Source organism: Erithacus rubecula (assembly GCF_903797595.1).
Source record: "Erithacus rubecula genome assembly, chromosome: 8".
NCBI classification, from domain to species: Eukaryota; Metazoa; Chordata; class Aves; order Passeriformes; family Muscicapidae; genus Erithacus; species Erithacus rubecula.
The window spans coordinates 27,850,466-27,867,765 of NC_136659.1; the positions used below are offsets into that span (position 1 = coordinate 27,850,466).

Consider the following 17,300-nt stretch of genomic DNA (forward strand, 5'->3'; position numbering starts at 1 on the left):
GTTCTAAATATAGCCAGTCAGTGGCTTTAATGGTGGTTTTAACCACAGGAATAATAAAAGTGAATGCTACATGTTAAAATGTGAAGCCGTTTATCTTAAGGTTGAATTTCAACCTTAAGGACGTTCTCTATTTTCTTTCCAAAACAAATATAATGTGTGAGAAACCAGAAGTCTATCTGTATTCCTATTTCCATGCACCAGCATAGAAGGAAGCATGACATACATCTCTAAAGTTGGAAAATTGTTCTCTAAAAACAAATTAAGTAACTAACAAACAACTTGAGTGATCACTTTGTAGGTGAAATTATTTCTGCCATGGGGAATCAGATGTGTTTGCATTATTCCTCAGTGGCTTACAAGGTGTATGTGTATTAGTATCTCATAAGTTTTCCAGAGATTACTTTGCTGTGGGTTAATTTGGTAAGAAAATATTCTTTGTGGTGTGGTGGTATGTAAGACACAGAGCAGGTCTGGGAAATACTTGGAAGCCCTTAGGCAAAAGGAAAAAGCTCCTTTTCTGTCCTTTGGAGCTGGCACCAAAAAATGATCTATGGGCCCTCCCTGAGCTAAGTGCTTGTGCCTACACCTGCACCTACCTGTAAAAGGGAAACTGCTTAATTCCCCCTGCCAAAGAGGGGCTCTTTCCCTGAAATGTGTTACTTTAGCACGGGCTCAAGCCTGTCATTTGGGAGCCCTAGCCTGCATTTCCATCCAGCAGATCTTGGAGGAGCATTTGATGTGAATTCATATGCCTTCAGGGATATTCAGCCCTTCAGGGAGCCAAGGGAAGCAAACTCCCTTCCCTCACACATCAAAGGTGTGGTCTGAAGGTGGGGAATGAGAATCTCACCTGCTGAGGCAGAGCTGGATCACACCAGTGCCCAGGAGCTCCTCCAGGGGATCATCACTTCCCATTCTCATCTATTGAATTGCTGCTTTTAATGGATCAAGGCAAACGGGCACACAGAGCTGGATGGTACCCGAGGGTCATGGGGCACACCTGCCTCCTCTGGGGTAACATTTGCAGGTGTTGCCCAAATTGAAGCATCTCTTTGTGTCACAGATGTTTAGTTCTTTTGGGAGGGATGACAAAGCCTGCCATAAACTGATGTTAGGTCAGCTGCCCCTCAGCCCCCAGTGAGGAGGGCAGGGAGCTGCTTAGGATAGCACTTGCCAGGCTGATGCTCCCTGGGAAGTGCCTTGTTTGTCCCAAAATTTCCAAGGTGTCATCTTGACCAGGCCTTTTTCCCTGGATATTCCCAGGCTGTTTCACCTTTCCTGCTTAAGCAATAAAAATTACTTATTTTTCAAAATTCAACCTGAAGCAACTGAAGACAATTTTTTTAATACTCTGGAACATCCTCTGCACATATAATTGAAAGCAGTGAGTGTGGGGATGCTTTCTGAGCCATCTCCTTCATGCCCAGACTCTGCACTTTGTTCTTAGATAAGCACCATAAGAAAGAGTTAATTCTTCATAGCAAATTCAGTTTCTGTGTGATGGTGAACACGGACACCTAGTGGTACTCTGGGACAGGGCATGGAATGTTATAAACAGCTCTCTGGGAGAGAAGCTGATACAGCAGAGTATTTGTTTACATTTTCCCCTGATTGAAGGAGAGATTTGATTCTTTTCAGATAAGATATCATAATACCATAATTTGGGGGACAGAAAGTTTATATGTCATGGAAAAGTGGAAGAATTAGGAGAAATCCATCACTTCTGGTAAGATATGTCTGTGTATTTAGCAAGAAGCAATCAGTTTTTTCTTCCAGTCTTAAATACCCCACACCATGTCAAATCATACACTATATTGGGCCAGAGAGATTTTCTACTCTTCAAATTAGCCCATAGCAAAGAAACACCAGCAAATATTGTAGCAGTATCTCATTCTTACCATGCCTGTGAATGTCTGTTCTCCAGGTATGGGGGGATTGTCAGCATGGTGAGTGGTGGGTTTGCTGATAAACTGCCCAAGTAGGTGCTACATTGACCTCTTGTGCACTTTGATCAGTGCACTGAACTCTTTCTGCCAGGATTAATACCAGCACTTTGTCTGAATGGCCTCAAACAGCTGCCATGGTTTGTTTTGTTTGTTTTTTTTCTATTTATTTACAAATAACCTTTCAGAGAAATATTTCCTTCTTCTTCCCCAAATCTAGCATTTCGTCTACGGCAGAGACACAGGACAGGTGAGAACCAGTCCTTGTCCACTGACCCCTTTCTGTAATTGTGAATATCACCCCTGTGAGTAGGATTTCTTTCACAGCTGCATTGGACACAAAAACCCCTAAGCCACTGAGTGGGGAGACAGGCTGTTCCCTTGGAAGTGTGTGTTAGGGCTGCTTGGGCTGAGATAAGGGATTTGGAGATTGTACCAGCTCAAGAGTGGAGTCTGTAGAGATGTGCTTGCTCTCCTCAAGGGCTCCCCCATTAAAGCTGAGAAGCAGACTCCAGTTTTTACTGATTCCACAGTTAACCCACATCTGACAAGATTTCTTCCCATTCAGTTGGGATTACAAGTTGTTCATTTAAAATCATTGTCTGTTATCCTCGGTTTTAGCTTCATATCCTAAGAAAACAGTTATACTATTATGCTGGTTACTATCCTCATCTTAATAATTTTGCATCAATGAACTAATTTCTGTCAAAATTTATATCAAATGTGACTGAAATAAGGACCCCAAAGATTCCTGCTCACCTCAGGGAAGCAGGCAGCACACAGGACAAAGAAGGAGGGTCCCTAATGACAGGCAGGCGGCAAGAAATCCACATTGCAGAGGAGCATTAAGAAAGATTCATCAGGCCAGAAAAGCTTAGATTCATCCTCACACCTTTTTAGACATGCAAGGATCCAACTCTGAGATCCAATTCTGTTCCAGAGACCCCAAGCTTTGTTAAAAATTAAAATCTGTACAATCACTTATTTATGTACACACAAGTGCTTAAATTCCCAGTCCCTGGCTAGATTGTGGTTACTGCAGTTCTTTGAGAGTCACAGGCTGTGAGGCTGAAGGAAAGCAGCAGCTCCAGCACTCAGCACGGAAGTAAAATGATACATTTATTCCTGGGTACAAATCCTGGAAGTCAGCATATAATCAATCACTCTGTGTTTATATATTTACACCTCTGGCTTCCATCAGAGAGCATGGGAGGAGCTTTTCTGATCTGCCCCATCAGGATTTCGTAGCCTCCCAGGAGGTCCCTAGAGCAACTCTGGGAAGATGAGGGTACATTTCTTGTCTTCCATAAGAAGAGGTTTCCTCACTGCACTGGTGGCCACTGGGAATGTGTGTCACTTGTGCTGCAGAGGGATGAGCTGGAATTTGTCACATCATGAAGCACAGCACTGAGGCATCCTGGGCTATTGCCAAGCTAGAAAGCGACCCCAGAAATTAAAGAAAAAAAAAATCTCAACAGGGTTTCTGATCGACACTCACAGCTAGAAAATTCCCAGCTGAACCCCACCCTCAGCTAGCATTCAAAAGGTTACTGGGTGGGTAGCTTTGGTGTCTCGCTTCAGCCCAGCAGAATCAATAAGAAGTAAAGGAAACCACGGCCACAGTGTGTTGAACTTTGACAAAACAAATTATTAACTTGGCTTCTAAGGAACACAAATCCCGTCTTTGCCAGTGTAAATATGTTGCAAAGATGATTGCTTTCATCCTACCCTTGCTAACGTCTATTCCTTTTCTTCTTTTTTTGTTTCTTTTTTTTTTGTTTGTTTTGTTTTTCCTGTTGGACCTGGGCAGTTGTCTGGAGGGTGTGAACTAACTGTGGTGCTCCAGGACTTTACAGCAGGCCACAGCAGCGAGCTGAGCATTCAGGTGGGGCAGACAGTGGAGCTGCTGGAGAGGCCAAGTGAGAGGCCAGGCTGGTGTCTGGTCAGAACCACGGAGAGGAGCCCACCCCAGGAGGGGCTGGTCCCCAGCAGTGCCCTCTGCATCTCCCATTCCCGCAGCAGCGTGGAGATGGACTGCTTCTTCCCTTCAGGAAAAGGTAGGCAGCAGCCCAGCTGGTTTGAGATTGTTTTGGGGTTTCCCTTTTGTATCATGTAAGTGCAAAGCTGCTTGGGCTGCTCCTGCAGTCAGTGGGTAAAGGCTGTTCAGTCCTTGGTGAGTTTTGTTCCCAGGTCCCTGTGAATGGGCACAGCACTAGCCTGACTCCATGTCCATGAATCTGTGTTTGTATATGTGTGTCTTTTGCTATGTGGTAATCATTGTCTTGAGATTCTGGATAAAAATAAGATTTATAAACAACAAGAGGGACTGTTTTCAGTGCCTAAAGGCCTAGAATGAGGAAAAGCCATGCTGTCTATACACCCAGGATGCCCCAAATTGTGGATATGTTGTTTTATGATTGCCAAAGTGCACACTAGTTCATGTTCTTTTGGTATATCCCTGTCTGTAAATGCAGAGGCTGCCAATGAGTACTGGTACACTCTACTACCTTGTGAACTGGAGACATAGTGTGTAATGGCACAGTACAATGGGGAAAGAATCCTTTACAATCAATGTGGAACAAAACACATCACTGGTATTATCCTGAGAGCTTGGGCTTCACTCACAACAAATGGTGAAATATTGTTTGTCTCTGTGGTGTCTGTGGCCTCTTTAGTTGATGTTCTGTTCTGAGCAATGTGTGTCCCACATACAGCATCCATGCAACCAGGCTCAGGAGATGCTCCAGACTGATAGACCAGGACTGGTTCAGCTCAGAGTGGCCAGAGCAGGTCTCCTTTTGGCTATGGCCCCACTGCTGGCCATGCACAACACAAGTAAGGCCAAGGGAGGAAAGGCTCCTATCATCCCACTCTCAACTGGAAGCTGGCAACCTGAGCTGTCTTTTTTAATTCTTTTTCCACTCAGCATTAAGAGAAATAGAATTTGATCCATTGTTGCTCGAGCAAGTTAGGGTTGGTGGTTTTGTTTGTAGACAAAGCACTGAAACTGAGCTGAAGTTTATCCCCAATCCCTGCCTGCATTCCCACTGGAGCTGGGAGTGGGACACAACTCAGGACAGAGCAGTGCCATAGGGCCAGTGTGATATCAGAGTTTCTCTTCAAGAGGATCTCATCCAGACTCAGGGGATGAGAGCTCAGCTTCTCTCAGATTGTATCCCCTCAGCTCTGTCTGCAGTGTGAGCTCCAAACTGCTCCTGCACTTCTTAGACCTGCTGCCACCCCTTCTCCCTGCTGCATTCCCAGGGCCCTGCCCTCAGCTGAGAAATGCTGCAGTTGCTTACATGCAAATTATCTGTGAATTAGCAGAAAGGTAAAGCTGGAAATCAGCCTGGTGTGTGTAAGAGCATGACTCACAGGAAGGTGGGGACGTGTCTGCTGTGAGCATGGTCCAGCAGCTGGGCTTGTGTCTCTGCTCAAGGGCACCCTGAAACACCTCTCACACATTTGAGAGCACCGGGTTCTAGAGCTTTTCCTTGAATGGAATAAAACTTAAACATTGCACGAATAGGCTGTGAAAAGGGAGGCAGGAAATTCTGAGGATGAAGACAGGGTGGTGCAGGGGCTGGAGGCTGGCAGGGACATGGGGATTCTGCTTTTGGCATGATTGTGTGAGCTTCAGGACACAGCTGCAGCACAGGTAGGGCTGGATGGGCACAGTGCTGGGCTGTGACCCACTGATAGCTGGAAGCCACCAGGCTGTGTCAGCAGAGCCCCAAGGCTTTGCTCTGCCTGCCTGTGGGCAGCTTTTCTCTCCTAACACACTGCCACCACTCCAGGCTGGAGCTGCCTCTGGCCCAGCATCTCTGAGCAAGTGCTGAGTGAGTCTGGGGCTGGATGGCTCCAGCCATGTGTTCATGGCCTTTATTTCCTTTATATCTCCTACCCCCTTGGCCTCAGTTTTCTTCCTGCACATACCAAAGCTGTATCAGGGAGCCTCAGAATTAATGGGATCTCCAGAAGTGCAGCTAGAAATAATAAAAATAACCACCCAATCCACAATTTTGGCTAGTGTACAGCAAATAGGCTCTGTGTCTAATCAGTTCTCCCTCCATTAGGAAAACAGGAAATTGTTTAAACTGAATGAACAGATGCTGGGAATAAAGAAAGAGCAGTAAGTTTAAAGGGGAAAATGCAGTAGCTGCTGAAAGAGCCTGCTGGTCTCGTGAGGTGCTGGAAAGATTAGCATGACAAATGGTTTCTGACTATTCACAGTTGTGCCCTTCTCTACCTCCAGTACCTTTAGGCATGGGTTGCATGCAGAATCACTTGGTCCAGGCTTCCACAATTTCTTGTCTTTCTCTACAATCCAGAACAAAGACTAGCACATCTTACATCAACATTAATGATGTTCCTGGTCTGCTTCAAGTATGTAAACATACACAGTGGCAGAAAAGCAGGTTAATAGCTGTATTTTGCTTACAATTACCAAGGCACATGATTCTTTGTTTTTACAAGCACAAGTAATTTCAAGAACAGAAAGTACCTATGCTCAAAACTTAACATTTCTAATAATAGAATTTGACATCTATTTCAGAATATGCAGAGTTTTGCCAAGTATCAAAACATAGTTACATCTTCCTAGAGGGAAACAGCAAATTACTGTTTGGTCCTATTATAAGTAATGGTGGAGTATAAATGTGAATCATGGCTCACAGAAGCTAGTTATTGTCCTTAAAATGAAAATTAAAGAAAGTAATATGTCAGCCAACATCTGAATAGATGAAGAAAGATTTGGTAGGATCACCAGAACATTTTTCAAAGCATCAGTGCAAGTCTTCATTGAGCCTTTCTGAAAAGTCTAACTGAAAGCCACTAGAAATGCAAAACCAAACTTCACAACTGAACATGTGCTCTGTCTGGCTCTTCTCACTCTTTTACACTATTCCTTTGAAAATAGGTGGTGAATTAACATAAAATATTGCAAAAGGAAAGACGTGGTGTGAATATAACAGAACACACCCAGAAGAGACCACTTCCTACCATTTGTAATGAAATATCTGTACATATCTCTCTTGTAGGTCATTAAGAGTGCAGAGACTAAGAACTGGTCCCTCAGCCTTCCATCTGACTCCTGGCTGTGTTCCTTTGGAGGATACACATTTGATTTTTTCATGACCTGACTACAGTTCAGAGCACAAGCAGCCTCCTGCCTGTCCTCCCTTACTGATGCTCTAACAGTATTTACAATTACCCTCTGTAAAAAGGCAAACAGGTTTCTGGCATTAACCTTTTGTAAGTGATATACAGATGATTGAGTAAAAGGAATTAGTCTGCAGTCTGTACTAGACTCCAGAATTTGCAGGATGTCTTTTGTTTTCTGACTAGCACTCCTAGGAAGGAAAAAGAAAGGTCTCTGGTACTAGAAATGAAGTTCTATTTAAGTATCCCACTTGACTAATTACAGGAAAGCTGTGACTTTTATTTTGTCTCTTTTACCCTATAATTGAGCTCTAAAGTATTAAGCCATAAATTTCAAATTGAGAGAGAAATCCACTTGGATAGAAAGCAGTTTAATGACCTTCATTAAGGCCACTGAGCCAAGCATATTCCTGGTGGCAACCTGTTAACTTTGACTGAGTGATTCCAAATTTGAATTTGGCCCATGAAAGAAATAAATGAAATCTTGATCTTAAAATTCATTGTCTGATGACCCTTTGCACAGGGTTTTTCTTGGAACGTTAAACACGTACATGGGGTAACTCAAAGAGTAACAGAGGATAGTTCTTGCAGTCATTTTAAGCAACCTCCATCACAAAAAGAAAAAGAGGGCATTAAAAAGAGATAGGGTTTCATGGCATTTGCTTTGGATTGATGATGCATGAGAGGAAGGTCCTGTTCAGGGCCCCAAAGCTGATCCTGCTCACAGGATACTTGTGTCTGGTGCATATCTCTGGAAGAGATGAGCACCTTATTTTTTTAAGATGCTGTGCAAACATTTTGCTGTGCAAGCTGAAGGCCACTTAGCAGCAGGGCTTTGGTGGCAGTGGTGTGTCCTTGTGTCAGACCAAACAGAAATAACTGGATCTTTTCCAGAGGAAGAGGAAACACGGATCTTGCAAAGTGTATGTTATAAGGGTGACCATCTTGCCTGTCCTTCCCAGACAGGTCACTTTGTCCAGGTGTCTCTGGCAGGGCACCTGCCTTTGGGCAGGAGGGATGAGAGTTTCAGTGCTGTGCCAGTCACAGCTCATGTGTTTGGGGGTCACCTGCAGCCTGAGAGAGCCTGGGGCTGGTGGGTGCATGGCAGGCTGGACTGGGACAGCAGGAAGCAGAATAAGGATTTAACAAGGCTGGAGAGAAGAGTGGTGTCAATAAAAAAGAGGTCATGCTGAGACCTGCATTTTTGGTAATTTGTCCATGTGGGAAAGAGCAGGTCATTGAATGCATTAGTGTGCAAAGCTGGTGAGGCTAATCCAGCTCTTGCCGTGTTTGAAAGACTCTCCTCCAGTTCCTGATCTCAGAAGAATCATCTGTGTAGGGAAAAGCATAATTGTTTCTTCCCACGTCTCTGTTTTTTAAGAGCATTTGGGTTTTAGTGCTGGAGAAGAGTCCAGGCTGCTTTTGTTATATCCCTGCTCCTGTTGAGCTTTAAATTGCGACCTGCATTGGCTCACACACTTTCTCAGTTGTGTTTTAAACAATCCCTGTTGCAAACAGATTTGATGGAAATGGCTCCTGATGTCCCAGGGGAGCTGTGTGAGGACGATTCAGAAGTTTCAGTGCGCTGCATTAAACCTTCATTTGTCCTTGTGGAGGCTGAGAAATTGCTTTTATTTCTGAGACTCTTAATGAAGAGTGGTCAATTACAATGTTTGTAAGGCTCTGAACGAAAGGAAACATTTCATTAGGTGACACAGTTGATTTAACTGGTACGTAAGCTGGTCATGGGGTTCCTGTTAGACAAACAATGTTCAGGCTCCCATTGTCAATATAAATATGCAATATTTAAATAAAAAAGAAACAAAGCTTCACTTCTGTTCCTGATACTGATCCAACAAGGGTGTTCAGAGTCAAACTTGTTCAGTGTAGGCTGTCTTAGAAGAGAGATCACATACACCCCTTCTGCTGGCACTAAGTGCCTCATGGCATCCTTGTTACAAGTTCAAGACATGGCTTACATAGAAAAACCACATCAGGGAATGTTCATTTTCACTCCTTTTTGGTTATGATACAGAAGCTGTAACAAGTTGGCCACGAGTGTGGTGGGACAAGGCAGCTCTGTGGGCTGGCACCAAGGTCTGCCACAGCCTTATCCAAGTGTGGCTCCATGCAGCTGTGAAAGGAGTAGGAAAATAAAGATAAAATAATTCAAAACCACTTTGCTAGTTCAGTCACATCACCCCTTCCCTTGTTTTTTTCTCTACTGAGTTTCCCTCCTCTGTTTCATTAGACAAGGTCTGTCTGCCTTCACTTTGTTGGCTCCTTTCTGCCTCAGTGGGCAGGGCGGTGTCTGCTGCAGTGATGGAGAGCTGGTGATGCCTGGTCCCCTCCCTACTGCTGTATTTTCATCCCACACTTCTGGGCTTTCACACTTCACAGTCGCCCTGAAGAAGAACTCAAACACTCATAAAGTGTCCATCCTTGGAGTTAACCATGCTTATACCTTCTCCTGGGCACAGTTATGTCCAAAATAACATAAAAAATTAACAAATAAGTAGCAATCTGGGTGATGAGATGTGATTTTCATTGTGTCTAAGGGGTAGGATGAGCCATATCTGTGTAGGGGCATCCATATCACTGTGCCTGTAACTCTACCAGAGTTTTATCTGTCAGGTGCATCAAGAAAGCAAAACTAAGCTGACAAATCCTTGGGAGATGTGTGTCCTCCACAGCAAGTCACAGAGCCAGCTCACATGCAGGCTGTGGCAAATGCTTTCAAGGTGTGTGCAGGCTGCTGGGCCACACTCCCATGGCCTGTGAATAGCCCTCTTTTATTGATGTGGTATTTCTGTTTCATTATTTTTTATTTGCAGTATGGCATCACTAGATAGTAACACCTACATTCAGCCATGGGGACATACCAGGTACCATTTAAGTCACTTATATTTATTGCTTCAGCTTCTTTCAGCTTCAGTGATCTAGTCAAAACAAAAGGCCTCCAGTACTCTACCTGGAACTTTATTTTTATGGAGAAGGACAATTTTGATGAATGCTTTGATAAAACAGGAAAGGCTATTTTAGGGGAAGTTGCTTTGCTTTTGTACAGTGGATTTTCATTATTTTAAACACAGGATTCTTTGTTTAAAAGAGAGAAGGCCTGCACATTTTCTTGTTTACTTTGCCTTTGCTTCCCCTTCTGACAGGGGGTGGGTAAAATTTATCCACATAATTGCTGTCAGCTTAACCCCAAATTTCACAGTACAGTGTCTATGCTGTTTTTTATCACTGAAAAAAAAAAAGAGAAATGGAGGAAATTTAAAAGGCTATAGACTACTGAGACTCAGCAAGAATGCCAAAGGGTTCAGCACTTGGTCTGGCAAGGAAACTGCAGAGAAACTCAGTAGTGGTGTCCCTCTCTGTGTCAGTCAGGACTGCAGCTCCTTGCACAGCCCCTGAGGAAGACCAGGGTCATAAATCCCCATGTTCTCCTGCCTGCATTCTCAGTCTCCTTTGCTGGGGCCAGCCCGTGCTTTTCAGGGCCAAGATATATTCCTTTTGCTGTCCTGCACAGAAGTGAGAACTCCCCTCCTCAGCTGCAGCTCATGAAGGGAGGTCCCAGCTGGCCCCTGGCTGCTCAGGGGATGGGTGAGTGGGTGGCCACAACCCTCTCCTGGCCCCACAAACCATCTGAGAGGGGATGGTCTGAGAGAATCTCAGCTGTGCATACATGCTGACAAACAAGACTGCATCAGGCCTTTTTTTCCCAGCTTGTCTTCAAACACACACTGGAAAAGGAAACTAATTTTTATTGCTCACATATTGATGTCCCAGCTGTTGGGAAATCACAAAGACCAAAGACCATTCTACTGAGTAAATATTGTAATTAATTGAGATAGTTTTCAAGAGTAATGTGGGCTGTGAGCATCCCATTTGGCCTGGCAAAGACCAGAGGCATCTTCCTGACCCTAAACCAGTCCCCAGCTCTCCAGTGATCCCAGCAGTGTTCATAGAACTGCAGGGCTCAGCCTTCCCTTGTCTTAGCAGGATCAGAGCACAGAGAGGGGCCTTTGAAGCACCACAAATGGTGCTCACAGAGCCTGAGTGCTTGTTGTACCAAGAAAGGGCTCAGCTCTCCTGCTGTGGTACTCAGGGCCAAGAGATCAGGTCAGGGATTATCCAAAGTGCTCTGCACAGTTAGCCAGGAGAGGAACCTGCTGGAAATGGTCTGAATACTTTTTATTAACTGAGAAAGAACCACAGATCCTTCTGTTTGTTCTCCTCAGGGGGCTGCAGTGCCTCAGTGCAGTGCAGAGACACCAGAGCAAGCAGGCAGTTCAGTTGGTACCACAAGGTTTTACACCAGCTCTGACCCAAGGCCAGCAGCCAGAGCATCCCCACACCCCTGCCCCACAGAGAAAAACAAACACCTGGAGGAAGGCTATAGAAATATAAAAAGAATGAGTCAAGTGTATTTGCTGTGTGTTTAGTGGTGTGTCTGGCACTGCAGTGGTGAGCAGGGGTGCTCTGCAGCACTTGGCCCATGGAGCTGACAGGAAGGTCATCCCAAAGAGCAGCAGCATGTGCATGACCGGCGTCTTGTGTTTCCTCTGAGCTCAGGCTAAATTTAGCATTTTCACAGATGGACATTGAACCATAATCCATCTGGGACTGTGGGGTGAAGAGTGGGATGGGAGTTGTTTGCCTGGGCTTTTTTGCTGTGTAACCAGCTTCACTGCACCAGCACTCACTGTGATCCTCAGGTTTTCTGCTTTGCTCAGTATTCTGTAACTTACTGCCTGATCCTTTTCCCTGAAATTTTAAAAGCTTAAGCACAAAGGAAAAGTAAACTGGTGGTTCTGGGTACAGGCCTAACATCCCTATTAACTTAATGTCAAACTGTGGATGTACTTTTTAACAGCACCATCACAAAGATTGAACCTATAACTACTGGTCCTTGCAGTAAAACAAATACTAATGACTGATGGTTTTGGTTTCCCCAAAATGTTTCCTTCCCACTCTATCAGCTTCCAGAAAGTTAAAGGGACTAATCCTAAATGTGGTATTTGTGCCCTGCAAGGCCTGCATACTGCTGGGCTGATCTCCTGTTGCTAATCTTAAACAACTATTTTATGGTCATGTTTTGAAATGAACTAGTTCTGCTAAAATTCCCATTTCCCTGACTGGTCTGAGCCAGAAATAGACAAACCGTGATGCAAATCACATGTGTGTTAAATAATGTATTTCCAGTAATAGAAATGGTGTTTCTGTGTATCTGCTTCAGCACACTGTACAGATTTGATATATTGGTCCTGACACAAGAAGCCTGATTTTCCTGTCATTTACACAAGCATTTTGTCAGAGCACTTATTCCCAGGTTACACATTTTGCAAAAGAGCCTGAAACAATGTCAAATTTGCTTAGTTCAGATTAATCCCAAATTTTAGAAAGTAGAATTAATGTTATTACAACTATGATGGTCTAAAACATCTAGAACAGGAGGGCATTTGTATAAATGCCCATGTATCTTTTCCCATTCATATCAGCTGGTCTTATAAAGACTATTATTTCTTCATAAAGTTGTTGTCTTTAACTCCAGAACTGCACTTTTCTTGGAGGCAAAGTCCATATTTGACTGCATTTTCCATAAATCTGTTTAAATAAATCTCTCACAATCTAAAACAGGAAAACAGATGTTAATCCATTCTTGTCCTTGGATGTCCTAAGAATTTATTAGAAAGTGCTACTTTACATTTGTATCATATATTCTTCATAAATGCATTGAACATTCACTGATTCTGCAGAATTGTAATGCAGTCAAATAAGTTTGGGTTTTTTTCTTCATAGAGTTTGCAAAATACAAAGTAAATTTTACACAGGATAGAGATAATTTGTTTGCATATTGCAGGAAAGATTGGGATGGCCTCCACACTAAAGGTGTGCCTTCCAGGGAAAACAGTAGTCATACATTATCCAACACTTCACTGAAAAATCAGCCCAGACTTCTCCTTAGCAAGATAATTTGCAGCTCATGAGTCTTGGTGACTCCCATTTTCATGAAGTGAACCTAAGGTTCCATTTTTCTCACCAATAACGTTATACTGCCTGATGCCAAATTGACAGGGTTTTTTATTGCCCTTTGCTTTTGTGTGCCAAAAAGATTACAAGTTCAACAGTAGCACCCAGTGATCATATTTCAAGGGCATTTTTTTACTTCCTAGACTAGGGAGGAGCACCAAAATATTTGAACTCAAGATACACTTCTAAAAGGTATTTTCAGTTTTACTTCTTTGAGACTGTACCCAGCTCTTTATTTTCTCTGTAGATTTCATGTATCTTCAGGATTTTAAGTTAATAGCTGCATTTTGCCAAGGAACATACATCCAGTTTCTTTGTAAATCTGTGGGAATTGCATTTAGGTACCAGAGAACAGCTTCTGGCTTTAAGAACTAAATAGCATTCTTCAGAAAAGCACCGAAGAACTTATTAACTCTGCAGGACTCCTACTCAGTGAAATAAGAACATGCTTCCATTCACTAGAAAAGTCAAATTAGGCTTCATGCAGGGTGAAGGAATCATGGTGCTCTTGGTGCCAATCTGACCTGTGAAAAACCTTATTAAAAAAACTTTGTGCACGGATGGCTGGTGAAGGTAGCTCAGGCTTTACATCCCATTACCCTGGTGGCCATTGCACATCTGTTCAGACACATCTGCTGTGGTTGTGCTGTGCACACACAGTGCTGCTCCACAGGACAGCTGCTGGGACAGCCTTCACCTGGAGCTGGACACCTTCTGCAATGTTCAATCTGCTGCAGTCTGTCATTATTCCAAAGATGTGCCTTTCTGTACATACAAAAGCAAAAATGCTCATTCCTCTCCCATCAGCTTCTGATTGCCATCATAAGATGGGATGTGCAGGCACAACAGAGGCAGGCTGAGCTCAGCACCACTGGGGCTGGTGCTCCTCTCAGCTGAGCAGAAGATTGTCAGACAGCTGGAATTACCCATTTTGTCACACACCAGCTGTGAGGATGAGCTTCCCTGAGCATCAGGGATGTGTCCTGTGCCTACCTGAGCAGCCAGGATCTACCAGAGCCAGTGGGATCACCCAGACAGGAGACAGCACAGCAGTACAGGTGATGCAACAGCCACACAACATGAGGCTTTGCCAGTGAAATCTGAGCAATTCTGACAGGAGAACGAAGGCAGATCAAGGAACTGATCTGGGCTAAACCAAACCTTTTTTCCCCCACTAGGTTAATTTTAACCTGGATCCACTTGTGGATCAGATTCACTGTGAGGCTGCACAAACATTTTTGTTGGCACAGGGGAAGCAGCAGGAAGGAGCAGGCACCTGGGAGAAACAGAAAAGGCAACAAAGGGATTTGGCAGGACTGTTGGCTCTTGACAACTCAAAGTGCTCATGGAACTATCATGCAATGTGGAACTGCTACATACCAAGAGATTGCCTGAACATAGGATTAAAAAGTGCTCCACAACATCATGTACTTGTCCCTCTTGCAGAAAGACAAGAGGGTTTTCTGCCTCGTGATGTCTGGAAATTCCAATGTGTAGAAATCCAACTTTTGGCAATGTTCTTATGGTACCAAGCAGAATGGGAATTTCCAGAGTTTTTGGTCCTAGACTGTCAATTGCTCACTGACATTTCCAGGAGCAGCACTTCTGTACAGAGCATCAGGAGAAATCCTGTCTGTCAGGAAGTTAACATCCTCGAAATATCTAACTTCTGGTATATGGACATTAAAAAATGAAAGCAGGCAGAGGTGCTCCACACTGAAAAAAGAAGGGTTATTTTCTAGCCAGTCATTCCACCAGCTGATAAAAATAGCTTTAAAACTACCTTTTTTTTCCCCCCCAATTCTCTGCACAGCAGGCTGCCTGTTATGTGTGCCCTTGTTATTTATACCCACCATAAGTTTCAATAGCAGCTTTACAGATTCTTTTATGCTTGTCTTAGATCTGGTGTTATAAATCAGAAAGCTTTGCCATCCTAAACATTGCCTGGTAAGAACTCCTCTGCATTCTTTTTACCTTAGAATAAAAGGAAAGTGGAAAATACAGTTAATGCAGTAATTTGGCCCAAGTAAATATAAGCTTTTACAATACTGACATTGAATTTTATTTTAATTTGAGTGCAATTCCTCCAGATTGGCCAAACAGAGAAAATTTTCCCCCCTAAGCAGCAAATAGTGTGTGCCAGTTTTTAAATTTTTCTTTTAGCTTGCCTTGAGCCCTGTTTGTGTTGGGTATTGAGTGGAGGAAAGGTGATGAAGAGAACTTGAATATGCTGCAGAATATCTCTTCCATTAAACAAACAAACAAACCAAAACAGGTAACAACTTACTCTAAAGAAAGGGAAAGGGCATTTACAGGAAAATCAGCTGCGGCTTCTACCATCCAAACAGAATAACCTCAGGCAAGTTGGGACAAGCAGGCTAGGAATATTTTTGTTACACTGTTAGTTTGTAGTTGTTGGGAACAACTCACCTTTGTCATGCACCAGTGGGTGAGGCTCCTGATTGTCTTGGAAAGCAGACTATGATGGGCTGAGATAGGCTCCTGATTTCCCCACTGAGACCCAGCACGGTGAGACAGGAGCCCAAACATGCCCAAAAGGCAGAGCTTTAATGCTGCTTGTCCTCTGTCATTGGGTATTGCTGGAACTCCCAAAGATATGTCTCTGTTCTAATGGAGATAAGTGCTTCAGGAAACACACAAACCTTCTTTAAAATTTTATTTCACTCTTTTCTGCTGAAGGGTTGGGGTTTTTTTTTATTCTAACCAGTAGCTCATTCAGGATGTGCCCGGCATCCAGCTCAGCTCCCCAGCAAAATTGGATACTGCACCAACACAATGAGGTGCGTGGCTTCCCTTGGGGGTCCCAGGTCAGACTGGTTTGTGAGGTGAGGCTCTTGGCTGCAGCCTCACAACTCATCTGGTGGCACTGCTGGCAGGTCAGAGGAGTCCCCTGCTCACATGAGACCTCGCTGAAGCAGCAGAGCCAGTCCAGGGGCAGGTGAGCCCACACTGAGGTCTGGGAGGACAGAAATGGGGTAACTTTACACCAGCTTGTAACTGTGTTTTAAGGAACTCACTGTCAGCAGATGGTACTGCTTAGGAAGAAGCTGTATACACAGGGAATTGGTCCTGTGCCCAGGAAACCAGAGGAACTGGACAATGTAGGAATCTGTTCTGAGCTCTGTGAGAGGCAAGGGTAGGCTGGAGGCTGAAGGGGTGCATGTGTTCTGCAGGCCTGTTCTACTCTGAAAGCAGGTGAAACTATCCTGGTACCTACCTGAATATTTGGGGGGCAAATCTAAATTCACTTCAAACAGACTGAATCACATGAAAGCAAATATGTGTAACTATCCACCTTTACTTGATGATCTTTATAAGATACTTTCTGGGATAAGTCTCCAAGCAACTTCTCTCCTTCTGTAGAAATTCTTCCTTCATAGAACGCAGAGAAAGAGAAAAGATGGGTTGTAAATAAGGAAAGGAAGGCTGGTGTCAGGGGTGGCTGTGATGCTTGGGAGAGGTGGGTGAGCAGTGTGTAAAGGTGAGGTCCATCACAGCACAGCAGACAGCTCTGGCTGTGCCCTTTGGCTTCACAGTAGAGTTGGTGGACCAGGATGCTGTTAGGTCATGGCAGCTCTTCTAAGCTGCCATAAATCTATCCTGTGCTGACACCCACAGCAGAGATAAGGATGATATATCCTAACATTTGCTGAACATATGCCTACATTGCAGTTCAGCATGGAGGTTGTGCTGGACTGGCTATATTTCTTCTGAATTTGTTTGGTTTAGCTAGTTGAGAATGTTCTTTTTCTGCCTACCACTGTGCTGAACTGAGAAGCCAAAAACCTCTCCTTGGAGCTGTGCTCTCTTGCACCAGGAGGGAATATGACTCCATTTATTTATTTATTTTTAATTTATTTTATCTGTTTTAGTATCCTATAAACTTGTTGTTTTTTCCAACTGGCACGACAAGGCTCTGGCTATTTTTAAAGAATGTGGTTCATTTGATTTAATCTAATGAATGTTTAGTGCTGTTGAAAATAGCAGGAGCCAGAGCCAAGAATAATGTACTGAAATGTGCTGGTTGAGCAAGGACTGCTTCACTCTGCCAATCTGTTTCCTTCCAGTTGTTCAGATTTACCTGGTTTTGAAAGTAGCATTTGCAGGCAAGATTTATTGATCAAGATGCTTTTTAATGCT

At 43.8% G+C, this 17,300-nt stretch overlaps 1 protein-coding gene across 11 annotated transcripts in view; it reads left to right on the plus strand.

Annotated features, from left to right (window-relative positions):
* The window catches only part of KALRN (kalirin RhoGEF kinase), a 457,536-nt gene that overhangs the window by 361,027 nt on the left and 79,209 nt on the right, over positions 1-17,300 (plus strand). For 9 of the 11 annotated variants that reach the window (XM_079310809.1, XM_079310810.1, XM_079310805.1 and 6 more), the window contains exons 34-35: positions 2,164-2,193; positions 3,754-4,000. In XM_079310809.1, coding sequence (XP_079166935.1) covers positions 2,164-2,193; positions 3,754-4,000 — 277 coding nt within the window. The remainder of the gene's footprint in view (positions 1-2,163; positions 2,194-3,753; positions 4,001-17,300) is intronic. The other 2 variants (XM_079310812.1, XM_079310813.1) reach the window with 1 other exon arrangement.